The sequence below is a fragment of the Polyergus mexicanus genome, unplaced genomic scaffold (assembly GCF_030449975.1).
Source record: "Polyergus mexicanus isolate NDT 795.1 unplaced genomic scaffold, iyPolMexi1.0 SCAF_15, whole genome shotgun sequence".
In the NCBI taxonomy this organism is placed as follows: domain Eukaryota; kingdom Metazoa; phylum Arthropoda; class Insecta; order Hymenoptera; family Formicidae; genus Polyergus; species Polyergus mexicanus.
Window position 1 is genome coordinate 7,012,181 of NW_027223335.1, and position 13,529 is coordinate 7,025,709.

Genomic DNA, 13,529 nt, shown 5'->3' on the forward strand with positions numbered 1-13,529 from the left:
TTTTCCAGCTTTTGAAGAATTTTCAGTTGATCGGATTCCCAATAAATCCTCCAAGTAATTTTCAGCATGTTTTCTTTTTTCTCCGGTTAACCAGTTTAACTTAAATTTTGGATGTAAACATGCTGCTATTATTAATTCTTTTGTTTCAAATATTGTAAGAAATCTAAAATCAAATATAGTAAATTAAGCGACATTGTTTGTTTTATTGAAATTAATACTTTTGAATCAATAGTTTAAAATAAAATAATATTTTTCAATTAAATCCTTATTTAAAATTAAATAACATATGTATTAATTAAATTAATAAGTTACCTTTTATTTAAACCTTGCTGAATAGCTTCAACTAATGAATGGCAATCTATAAAGTCAGATTTATTGAGATTTTCTAATTTTCGTTGCAAGGTACTTAGAACTGGTAGTAAATGAGAGCTCTGCTTTTCCGAAAAGATAAAGCTCTCATTGGATATCGCGTGTCGCGTCATCGCACTGGTCTGCAAGAGCCATAAGTTGATCAATCACATTCAAGCATTTTTACAACATAATAAGAATGCTAATTGGTCGATTTGCTTATGGCTTTAAATAAATCCAAAAATTTGAAAAAAGTAACGATAAAAGTAACTGTTAAATTCGTTACTCGTTACCGAAAAATGTAACGAAGTTACTTTTTCCGTTACAAATAAAATTTGTAACGCCATTACCGTTACAGTTACCGAAAAAAAGTAACTGTAACGGTAACGGCGTTACAAGTAACGCGTTACTTCCCAACCCTGTAACTCTCTGTAAAATAGTATTATATTTATTTTAGAAATAAAATTGTAGAAATCATGGTTAGAGAAATGAGAAATCTTACAATTTTTATTACATTTTCCATTACGAATGTACAACAATTAATGAAACAGAATTAAAACTTAAGACAGCATCGGAGCTCGCCAATGACAACATAGCTCGTAATCGAGATCGAGAGAGAGAGAGAGAGAGAGAGAGAGCGCGCGAAACACAGGTGCTATTAGCGTCAACCAGAGAAGTCGCTGAATCGCTTGGGTGAAACTCGTTGGGAGCCGAAGACAGATCGTAAAACAGCCGACGCGATGTCGGCGCGACAGGAGCAGAAAGTACAAGCGAAGCGGAACACAGACGACTCGTGTCCTCCTTTGCATTAAACGCGCATTCCGTGCCGAACGATTAAGACTTGAGAGAAACCGCTGTCCCCTGGGTGCTGCATACACACTGTACCGGAGGCACGAATGAATGTCCTTATTGTTCTACCGTGAGAATCCGAGGCACGCGCAAATCCATGATGTAATTAAATAAAACGATACACGCCCGCGTGAACCGCCTTCTCGCCACTTTTATCCCTCCCTTTTACGCCTATTTTCGCGGATGACATTAATCAGACGCGATGAAAAAGTGTCTTCGATCCCGAGGAAACCCTTAATATTGACATTTTATAATCCTGTTTTATCTTAAAAATATTGAAATATAGAGAGATTAAAATTTTGCCATCTCGAAAGATATTAAAGTTTTAGAATTCTGGAATTTTCGCATTAAGAGACGTCAATGAAGGATTTTAAAAACTTGAAGATAGTGTCGCTTATAAACACTGACCCATTTTTACGCATCGCTTCGCGAAGTTTGCGCGTCGAGTATCTCGTTTGGATCGAAGAGGAGATGCTGAGGTAGCGCGAGAGAGAAGCCCCGAGCAAACCGGATGTTAAACCGCATTTTACTCAATGGGGTGTACACAGGTCGGGGAGCGTACAGTAATAACAAGCGAGAGAGCAGTATATAAGTGATGCTATACGGGAACACGACGACAGGGTACTCGCCGTTACCCACTTTGTATGAAATATCAACCACCGTGAAACTTGAACGCCCTGAGAAACTTTGAGCCTTCTCTCTCCGGTACTCGCTCGATCGCCGATCTCGAACGCGCGGGAGGGCTAAAAGATCCCGGGGAATCTCTGTCGAAAACAGCGTAAAACACGATGACTGGACGTAACGAACGAAGGAGAAGACTGGCGTTCGCGGTGAATTATGCGCGAGTACATCAGACTCGTTCTTCTTTATGGAAAGTTGTAAAATTAATAAAGAATATCCCACGGGATATATAAGTTTCTCGGAAATTTGGTCGACGTTGATCTTGACAACGATGCAAGAAAAGTATCCGTCTTTATAAATCGCTATCGCACGATATATTTGATTTCCATCAAATATCTGTATTAAATTATCCGAACAATAAAATAATATAGGATAATATCATCGTTGAAAGGAAAATAATACTTCCGATAAAATATTACCATCTATAATCGTCAAAAATAAAATCTGACATCGAGGATATTACATTAGAAAATGTCTTGTTGCTAAATAGACCACGCGTGACTCTTCTATTTGCGACGCGATAGCTAATATACAGGGTGTTCTAGATCACCCTTTTCTTTCAAAAACTAATCATTTCAGAGAAAAACGTTTTCAACAAAAATTGTATGGTTTTGAGGGGAACATAAGATGGTATCATCGGTTTGACCTTGGATGGCATCGTTAAGGTCAAGTCAAGGACACCTTTAATTTTTTAAATGGAACCCCCTATTTTTTATTGCATATTCTTATAGCTTATGTCGAGAGCTTTCCAGAACATTATAATAAAGTATTTTTTCATTAAGTACTTTTTAAGTTATTTTATATTTTAATCTGACATATTTTGATGTAAAAAATTAAATATCTCGTAAAATATTTAGTTTTCGATAATCTTACCGTAATACTTTTATGTACAGAATAATGAGACGAATCAATTAGTAGAAAAAATAATTGTTTTTAAGAAAATTATTTACAATGTATTTTTTTAAACAATTATTTGTTTCCTTTTTTTGCACTAATTGATTTGTCTCATTATTCTGTACGTAAAAGTATTACGGTAAGATGATCGAAAACTAAATATTTTACAAGACATTTAATTTTTTATATGAAAATGTCAGATTGATATATATATATATAAAATAACTCAAAAAGTACTTAATGAAAAATTACTTTATTATAGTGTTTTGGAAAGCTCTCGACATAAGCTATAAAAATATGCAATAAAAAATAGGGGGTTCCATTTAAGAAATTAAAAATGTCCTCGATTTGACCTTAACGATGCCATCCAAGGTCAAACCGATGACACCATCTTATGTTCCCCTCAAAACCATACAATTTTTGTCGAAAAGGATTTTTCTCTAAAATGTTTAATTTTTGAAAGAAAAGGGGGTGTACGGGTGGTCTAGGACACCCTGTATACTTTAAAGATATCGAATGGAATGGTGAAAATGCTAATCGGCAGACGTCTGATGCGATCTATTCTTCATTACGAGATCGCATTACATTCATATTCGTGATAAATTGATTTATATTATCTACGACACTTTATATACCAGGAGAGTCATTGAGAGAATCGCCATCCTCCGTCGATGATTATTAAACTAATATCGAATCGGACAATTCGAGACTCGACGCTATTTATGTCCTCGTTTCAACCGGTGGACTTCCGCTGTGGGATAATACGGTTAACCGCACTGCCCATTAGTCTTTCCACAATCGATAGACGCCGGCTGCTACGTTGAAAATCGATGTCGATTATCGCGCACAGTGGCAGTCTCCATCCTCCCTTCATCCTTCCGTTTCCTCTTTTCCTTGTCTCCCTTCTTTGTCCTTCGACTGCAAATTTTATCTCCCGTGATAATGGTATAACGACACACACACACACACGCGCATGATTATTGTATCACATGCAGCAAAATTAATTAATATAATTTATTATAATCAAATCACGCACGCGAAAGGATATCGTGTTTATATTCGTATCGGCATATAATTTAAATTATATTCTCTTATTTATTTAATATTAAAAAAAAGTTTCTCGTTTCCATTTTCGAGAGTATCTGAGATTTTATATAAATCTAGATTAAATTTCTTCTTATTGTGTCGTCGCATATTTAAATTGATTAAAGATTTGATCTTTCTCGTTAAGTTCTTCATGTTTCCCATAAGGCTAAGTTAACATTGTAACTCTCGGGGTATAATGCAGTTTAATTAATAGGATTTAAAAAATTTATATTGTATATAGGGCATCTCATTGTATATGCGTATCGCACAGGGGCTATATTGTCGCATATTCCAACGGATTATCCTTAATAATCACGAGTACTTTGGAGGGGTTCGCTTCTCCCTCGGTTCTCCCAACTCGTTTCGCTTCGTGTCTCGCCTCTCGTGCATCCTATCGTCAGTTTGACATCGTTGTATAACAGGATCTCACGCCAAGTACTGAGCCGGTTAACTCGCTGCAACCCAATCCACTCTTTCTCGTTTCAAGTCTCCAGCTTCCTCGCTCTTCTTCCTCTTACCCTTCCCATTTTCCTCTTTCTCGCATCATTATATGCTCCCATGTGGGGGACAATCGCATCTCTTTATACGTATGCGTCTCGAGACGCATTTCCATTATATACGTAAAACTTGATCTTGATTGATTAACGCAAAAATAAATGTTACCTATCTATTTCTCATTAGAGATTATCATTCTTAAGATTAAGAAAAAGTAGACTGATTTATCATTTTAATATTTTTCTCACAGGATAATTATTTTTGTTACTACACGATAATACGATTCTTATGTGCTTTTTTTTTTTTTTTTGTGTAAATTCGCTTTTGGCATCGCGTTGAGGGAGAAGGGTAGGCGCGCAGGAAGGCAGGCGGCCTGTCGTGGGACCCCGCGTTCGAGCCCGGCGATGAATTATTCAGGGTGTCTTGATCTCCGGTCGGGGCCGCGCGACCGACCGACCGACAGACAGACAGACAGACAGACGGGTTCCGGTTCGCTCGATCACCGCGATGGTACCCCCGCGATTTTTTCCCGGCCGCTCTCCCCTTTTTGCGCGAGCGAGCTAGATTAAGATCGCAGGAATCGCCTGTCAGCTGCGACGATTCACCGGCAATCGCACACGGCTCCCGGGATCGTCTCGTGCGCCATGTACGGCAGTCGTCGCCTTCCTCGCTTCTTCATTCATGTGCGCGGCTTCAACGTCCTCGATCGACGTCGATCCACCGGGTAGACAGGTAGACGCGCACTTCGAGCCACAGGCTCTGGTCAAGCTTGACCGCGACGCGCGACCATATTCAGTCATGTTTAAAGCCACAATGCAGACGTTATAGTTTACAGGATTACTCCAGAATTTAAATCTCAAAATTATGAATATGAATGCCATAGTTTTAGAGAGTAATGTTTTTTTTTTATATCGCGCATGTAAGATAATAAAATATAATAATATACGTATTCTCTTATTTTTTAAAGCCTGCTGTCGCTTATCTATCGAAATAATTCTTCGGCAATGATTATATCACTCTGGTTGAAAATATGTATATTGTTTATTTTACAAACTCCGAATATCATTAAAAATAATTGTTATTCTGTGCTAGCGAGTTTATATATAATTTTCTAAGCGACAACTAATTTTTACATACGGCCTGTGAATATTGTGCAATATAATAACGGATGATTAAAACGTTTGTCAAGTCGTAACTGAAGACGCTAAAAGCACGTTGTATGCGACGGGTGATGATAATTCCCGATTATCTTCGAGATTTTCATGCTTATAATTGGCGAGACGACTCTTTTCGGCCGTGAAGCTGAGCATGCACGGTAGTCCCGTACGAGGATTAACGTTAACAAAGTCCGACTCGTTCATCGTCGACTTGACTAGCGCGGCTTAAACGAGCCAAACGAGCCACCTGATTTCGTTTATGGGGTGTCCGTTTCATAAAGCTTCTTTATTCCTTCGTATTAAGAAACAAAACATAGAATATAATCTTTATCGAAATATATTTCGCACATATTAAATTTTTTGATTGATATTTTTCTAATGAGGAAATCGATTATTAATACGTATTATTATTGCGTTAAAAATATTTTTACTTGAAATTTATTTAATTTGGAACGTGTCAGTTAAACGTAAGAGAAATGAGATTCAAAAATTCAAGGATTAAGAATTTTATATAAATACATATTTTGAAAGATTTAATATATATAGGGTGTCCCATAGACTATCCGTACACGCATTTTCTTTCAAAAACTAAGCGTTTTAGAGAAAAACGTTTTCAACGAAAATTGTATGGTTTTGAGGGGAACTTTTATGTACAGAATAATGAAACGAATCAATTAGTATAAAAAATAATTGTTTTTAAGAAAATTATTTACAATGTATTTTTTAAAATAATTTTTTTTTTTTTTTTTTTTTTTTTCACTAATTGATTTGTCTCATTATTCTGTACATAAAAGTATTACGGTAAGATTATCGAAAACGAAATATTTTACAAGATATTAAATTTTTTATATCAAAATATGTCAGATTAATATTGTATATATAAAATAACTCAAAAAGTACTTAATGAAAAAATACTTTATTATAGTGTTTTGGAAAGCTCTCGAGATAAGCTACAAGAATATGCAATAAAAAATAGGGAGTCCCATTTAAGAAATTAAAGGTGTCCTTGACTTGACCTTAACGATGCCATCCAAGGTCAAATCAATGACACCATCTTATGTTCCCCTCAAAACCATACAATTTTCGTTGAAAACGTTTTTCTCTAAAATGCTTAGTTTTTGAAAGAAAAGGGGTGGTCTAGGACACCTTGTATATATATTTATATATATTGTATAATATTTCTGTGCCAAATATAAAATTTTGTTAACTAATTAAATTGGGTCTTGACATAATTTTTTGGGGGAAATCTACGATCTTTTTCTATTTTATGATGTAGTATGTTTTTCAGTTCATTGATTGTAGTACATAAATTTTCATCATTTCCCAGTAACTCGTTCGCAAGACTTCCGTTATGAACTTGTCGGAATTACATAGTTTTCGAAAGCGATATGAACGCGATGGGATAATACTCGATCATGCTGCACGATCGTGTTTGACATGTGCGGGAGTTTTTCGGCCGTCAATGCGGATCATCGAGCGTGATCATTTCGCGAAACCGAGTGACGATCGATCGGTGTGGAATGACGCGCGTCATCTTTTTCGAGGTGCTCATTGATCCGTCATCGTTTGTGACGTAGAAACCCGCAACTGCTCGTCATCGCTCGTTTATTTGACGGCTCCGACTGAACGCGCGGAATTAACCCTTGGGCATTAACTTTTTCGAACAATACGATAATTGGTACATATGTATTGCTCATGTAATATCAAGAACAAAAGTATTTATTTAGGAAAGATTCCATCTGTAAGAAAATATTACGACTTTTTTGTCGTATTTTTTAGATCTTTAATATTTTAAAAATTTTAAACGTAGTTTTTGACAAAGAATAAGTACAAATAAAAAAAAAAGGTTTTTTTTTTATTTTTTATTTTAAAATGTAAAAACTTATATGTATAGCGACAGTTCTATCATTCAGTGAAAGTGAAAGCTCAGTGAAAGCTCTTATCTTCTGAGAGACATTTGAAATGTATAATTCGAGAAAAAGAAAAATTATATTTCGTTTTATACCGTCTAATGAGATCTTAATATTTTGTACACCCGTTACACACATACACACACACACACACGTCCATAGGCATGCAAAGGTCGGCGGCTTCCCCTACGCGCGTCTTTTGAGGTTCTTTTCGCCGCCTAATTGTATCGGGTGTCTTAATCGGCGTGTAAGCTACTAAAGCCAAAAGGCCAAAAGTGAAGGAGAAAGAGGGAAGAAGGGGCTCTCGCCTCCGCACGATGGTAGGCCCATCGTTCTGCATCTCAAAGGCGCAATTTAAAAAGTATGTTAAGTCGTTGCCGTTATGCTCGATGTACTTATCCGCTCCGGGATCCCGTCAGACATGAATTTAGATTATAGTCCCGGCATCATTGTGCGTGTTTCCTCTCTTCTCCGTCTTCTAAGATTATTCGAATAGAATTTGAAAGCGACTTTTGGCATATGATCTCGCTTACTTGAGAAAAAAGAAAAACTTCGCGCTGAAGGTGTGATGAATCAAGACATCAAGATGTAATGCTGAACGGATTAAATTCTTTACTTTTTTCTTTTTTCTGTTTTATATTTGTTTACCATTAATCCCATATAGGAAGCTATACGAATAGAATTTCTCCTATCCGATCCGTATTTAATTTAAATTAAGAATAATAAAATATAATATTTTTTCTACTGCAACATATAATAAGAATTGATAAAATATTATAGTATCATAAATTTTTTTTCATTTATGAATTTGTCCATCTTTTAAATCATATTTTTTTTTTAATCATGTATAATTTTATTATAATTAGAGATTTATTTTTCTTCATACAAGTTTTTTTTTTTTTTTTTAAATTGCTTCTTCTATCGCTTCTCTACAATTTCCGGGGCTAGCTCAAAATTTTCTAATATAATAACTTTGAACATACACGAAATGAAAATTTAGTTAACTGATACGCATGTGCCGATTCGTCCGAATATGAATTTCGATGGGCGGAGAGAGGAGAGAGAGAAGCATAGACGATTACACTAGGGTCAGTAGCGGGTTGTCAGCACGGCACGTGCTGAATGTATACTAAAAAGCAATAAACTCCTTCGGGAACTTATCTCTTGTAATGACAACGCGCGCGGTAATATCTATATGAGATCATAATAAAGCCACCTATGTTTATGGGAGGCAAAAGGACGAGGGCCTTTGAGGGGCATATTGGTGCTCGCATCTTTTGATCCCGCTCGCTAATTCGCCTCGTGTATTTAGGGATATACGAGTACGAGGCGTAATTGAATCGAGCGAGCGCGGGAAGCTTTATAAACTATCCGGGATCTCTTGATTATTAAAAATTATAAATTTCAAAAATATCAAGTAGCAAATAAAAAATTTAATTTGGCAAAAAAACGATTATACGAATTTATTATTAGATTAATATTATATTAGGTGTACAAATAAGTTTCCGCCGTTTGACAAAAGTTGGCGCCACCAGTAAGTTATGGTTAAAATTGTCAATAACATAACCTTAAAATATTAGTGATTTTTTATCAGTATAATATATTCTTTTGTGTGCGAAAATGTCGAGTTTTGAGCCGAATAAGCGTCATTTGCGGGAACTTTTGATTTACTTCTTCAATTTGAAGAAATCTGCAGCTGAGGCGTATCGATTGCTTGTAGAAGCGTATGGTGAGGCTGCCTTAAGTGAGAGAAGTTGTCGTGAGTGGTTTCAAAAGTTCGAGAACGGTGAATTTGACATCGAAGACAAAGAACGTAGCGGAAGGCCGAAAGTGTACGAAGACGCGGAATTGGAAGCATTATTGGATCAAGATTCGTGCCAAACGCAAGAAGAACTTGCACTTACATTGGGAGTGACTCAAAACATTAAATTCCGTTCTTTCACAATAAATGGCCAATTTTTGATAAAAAACGGCGGAAACTTATTTGTACACCTAATGCAGTTTATATATATAATTTTATGGGAGGTTTTGAATTAATACCCTATGATTTAATTAATATCCTATGATAATATAAATTTATCGATGGATTAGTATTATATACAAGCAAGTTTTATGTACATAATATTTTATGGGAGTTTTCAATTTAACATCTTACGATTTAGAAAACGACCACATAATCGCGTTTACAGCATTTTAATGCATGATATGACAGCATCTTCTGCTGAAACCCTCAACGCGAATGCGAAATAATTTGTATCTCTATTTTCATTCTTGAAATTTTAATATTATTTCTTTATCTAATCTTACCATGCACGACTTTTGCTATACTTACTTACTTATTGTTTATCGATAATTATTATTAATATTAATTATTAAGCCGTATGAGCATAACACAAATATAACTCGATGAATACATCTTATATAAATCTCAATTTAATATATTGGGAAGCTTTACTAAAGGACACCATTAATCGAGAATGATTATATCGGGGCGAAGGACTTCTTGGGATTTTCAGGTTTCGATAAAAGATCTTGGTTTATTGTACAATTTATTGTCAGTTTACCAGCCTGAAGGTGTCGGATGTCTCTCTCTCTCTCTCTCTCTCTCTCTCTCTCTCTCTGTGCATGATAAGCTCTTTGCTAATTGATGATAATTCTCTGTGTCTCTTTATCTCGATGATGACGATGACTGATGACTACTGTTATATGGGTGATTCTAGTGGGGCCTGTGTTCGGGGGCCGATGCGGCGCGGAGGCGCTCGGTCTGGGGCTGGGGCTGTCGCCGGGCCCGGCCTACAGGTTCGCTCTGCCCCCGGGACTCGCTGCCAAGACCACTCGCTGCCTTGTATTCGACCAAGGTAGGCACCACCAGCCATCTTCATTAGCCGCGATCGTCGTATCTTTGATCTTTTCAGGTTCTGACATTTGTTCGATAAATTTCTTTTTCTCAAGTCGCGCGTTATCCAGATTATAGTTTCGGAGAAAAAAATATACCACGGTGATGAAATCAAATTATTTGGGTGATTTGGGCGCAAGTTTTTCAAGAGCCGAGAGGATTGATGAATTATTGAATTTTTATACGCGCGAATGCCATTATATAGTCATGCGATTAAATTTCGCACCTCTACGCGAGAGCACCCGAGATTCGCTTCGTTTCGCTTAAAACGCTTAAATATGAAAGAATCAGCACCGTCAAACTTGAACACGAATTTCAACGAGTTTCACGTTTGAAATGAAAACTTATTTCCGACTTATGCCACGGCCGAATCTTTCCAAGAGAGGATGGACGAATGAAAGCGTAATTAACGATCTGCTCGCGTCGATAATCAGAACCGAAATGCATAATTAATTTTCGTTAAATAGCGTCTAGTTGCATCGCTAATTTTCGGCGAATCGCGTAATGAAAAAATAATAATAACAGGTAATTTGATCGAAGCAATTTCGGTAAGAGTAATCTTAATTTAATTATATTGATTGCAATTTAGTTTGATTCATCGCAATCATTAAAATTTATGAGGTTATTTCAACTGAATTATTTTAATTAAATTAACATTATTTTATTTGTACTTATATGTATATGTATATAAGGAGAGGGTTATATTTGTAGTCTGAAAAATAATTAGCGAATTTCATTCGATATTCATTGAGAAAAAAAATCTGATATTTTGAAACGTTTTTCATGCAGCTCGAAGAAACTCTTTATTCAATTTTTCTTTCACATATTTATAATTATTCACATATGAGAAATATGTGTGATTTGAAAGTAACGCAAGTTTAAAATAGTTTGCAAAATTTTATTTTTAAATACAGCAGCAACGATTCGATTCGCATATCGATGATTTTGTGACATTTCGTCACCGTTATCATTTCCGGTATCGTATAGCTTTGACGCAACGCGATACAGCCGCGTGTGCATTGGCGCATCAGGTGCGCTGGCAAGCAGCTGGCGAAAGGCCTTAGGAGATTTATCGACAGCAAGATGAGCATAGCTCGTGGGCTTAATTCGTGCAAACGCGCAAGTCGATCTGGTAGCTGGATTTGCGGGATCGATGGACCACCGTGGCCGACCGGCACGCCGAATTCGCGAGAATGAACAGACGGATCGATAACTTGACCCGGTGCAGCCGCTGCCGCGGCATCCTCCCCGACTTAAGCCTGAAATCGATCGGAATCAGTATCTACCTTAGCCGTTCCCCTGATTCCGCCCTGTTAATTGGCCGGCTCTGCGCGTCCCTCAAGATTAATGACTTTCATAAGGTGAATGCACCGGTATCTGACGCTTTAAGCCAGTGATTCTCAGCCGCGTCGGCAAGTTTTCCAATTAAATGCCGAATTGTAGCTGTCACACACGTGCGCGCGTAGAAACAACATTTTTATTCATTTTGTTTTTCATGCAAATAGAGTAACACGTATGTGTAATTAGAAAATAAATTCATATATACGTGAAAAAACTTGAATTATCTAAGAAATTAATCGCATACAGCGCGTCATATATGAAAAGTACAACTTTAACTTTAATTGTCATTTATATAGTAGTCGATTACAGTACAGCGCGATCGAGATACCACTGAAAGTGGAGAACAGTGGTTAATGGTGAAGGTTAAGTGGTGACATGTTCCGAGTATCGGATGATATATATCCGAGATTTTTTATCCCCGCAAGTGCGCGATTCTCGGTTTTATCGCCATGAAAAGTGAGTGTTTGCTGTTGGTTTAGCGCATTCGCTCAAGCTTGACTGACGTGACACTTATTTGGAGTTGCTAGCACCTCTCAAAATATCTCGCATATATTTAGAAATTTTTTTGTAATGATGACAAATTATCGACTCCCCAATGCTATTAGGTAGGTGTACAACTTTGCTTTCGCCGTTTTCCTATAGATGGCTTTAGCGGTAAGTAGTGGTCGAAATAAATAGATCATAGACGTCATGCGATAAACTTGGGCATCTGTCAACATAACCTCATAGAAACATTATTCGATTTGTGTCTGCATCATAAAGTTATTCTCGATTGAAAATGTCAGTTTACGAGCCAAATTCTCGTCATTCGCGGGAGGTTTTAATTTTCCGCTTCAATATGAAGAAATCTGCGGCTGAGGCTCATCGAATGCTCTCAAATACTTATGGTGAAGCCGCTATTAGTGAAAGAACGTGTCGTGAGTGGTTTCAAAGCTTCAAGAACGGTGATTTTCACGTCGAAGACCGGCATAGCGGTGGAAGAGAGAAGGTTTTCGAAGATGCAGAATTGGAGTCATTACTTAATGAAGACTCGAGTCAAAGTCAAAAAGAAGTGGCCAGCGATGGACAATACTTCGAATCATAAATGTATAACCAGTTTTTTACAATAAAGCCTCGAATTTCGGAAAAAAACGGCGGAAGCAAAGTTGTACCCCTAATACACAGTGCTCTTATTTTTACTATTTTCATTTATAAACTTTCATTTAATTTAAATTTTTGATTTGATCTAATTTATTTTTATAATTTCTAATATAATATATAAAAATGACGTAGTAAAATATATTTATATATGCACATATATATGTATATATGTGTACGTTTAAAAAAAAAAAAAAAAAACATAATTTATATTTGAATTATTTATAAGTAATACTATTAACTATGCGAATATTAAAGATTATATTGATAAAACGTACTAAACAACTTGCGAAGCATTCGGGATACTCTCTTTTAAATCAGATCATATATAGAAATCCCGCAGACAGAGAAACTGTGTGTTATGCCAAGAAAACAAAAACATGAGCGTTAGTCAGAATTACCGGGGCCACCTCAACGCGCGCATAAATTCATATTTTATCGTGAAATGCATAATGCATATCATTTCAGCATATTTTAGGTGATGCTTTTTGGATACTCTTATGCATATTGTTTGTACGCTCAGTATTCCGTAAATGGATATATACGCCGTATATTTCCTAATTTTAATATTCAATGTGAAAAATGTAGTTTTATCTATAATGATTATTTGTCACTGTCGAATTAATTATTTGCCACGTGTCCATTTGAATATTTCAACATGTATAAAAACTTTTTTTTATTATAAAAATATAGAATGTATCAAAAACATGAAGCATTTTTAAATCTGCTAAGTAA

General features: G+C 36.1%; 1 protein-coding gene across 4 annotated transcripts in view; it reads left to right on the forward strand.

Annotated features, from left to right (window-relative positions):
* The window catches only part of LOC138939733 (E3 ubiquitin-protein ligase Rnf220), a 174,647-nt gene that overhangs the window by 37,986 nt on the left and 123,132 nt on the right, over nt 1-13,529 (forward strand). For 3 of the 4 annotated variants that reach the window (XM_070307829.1, XM_070307831.1, XM_070307828.1), the window contains one exon: nt 10,141-10,278. The exons of the other annotated variant lie outside the window; for it this stretch is intronic. In XM_070307829.1, the coding sequence (XP_070163930.1) occupies nt 10,141-10,278 (138 nt within the window). The remainder of the gene's footprint in view (nt 1-10,140; nt 10,279-13,529) is intronic. 4 annotated transcript variants of the gene reach the window in all.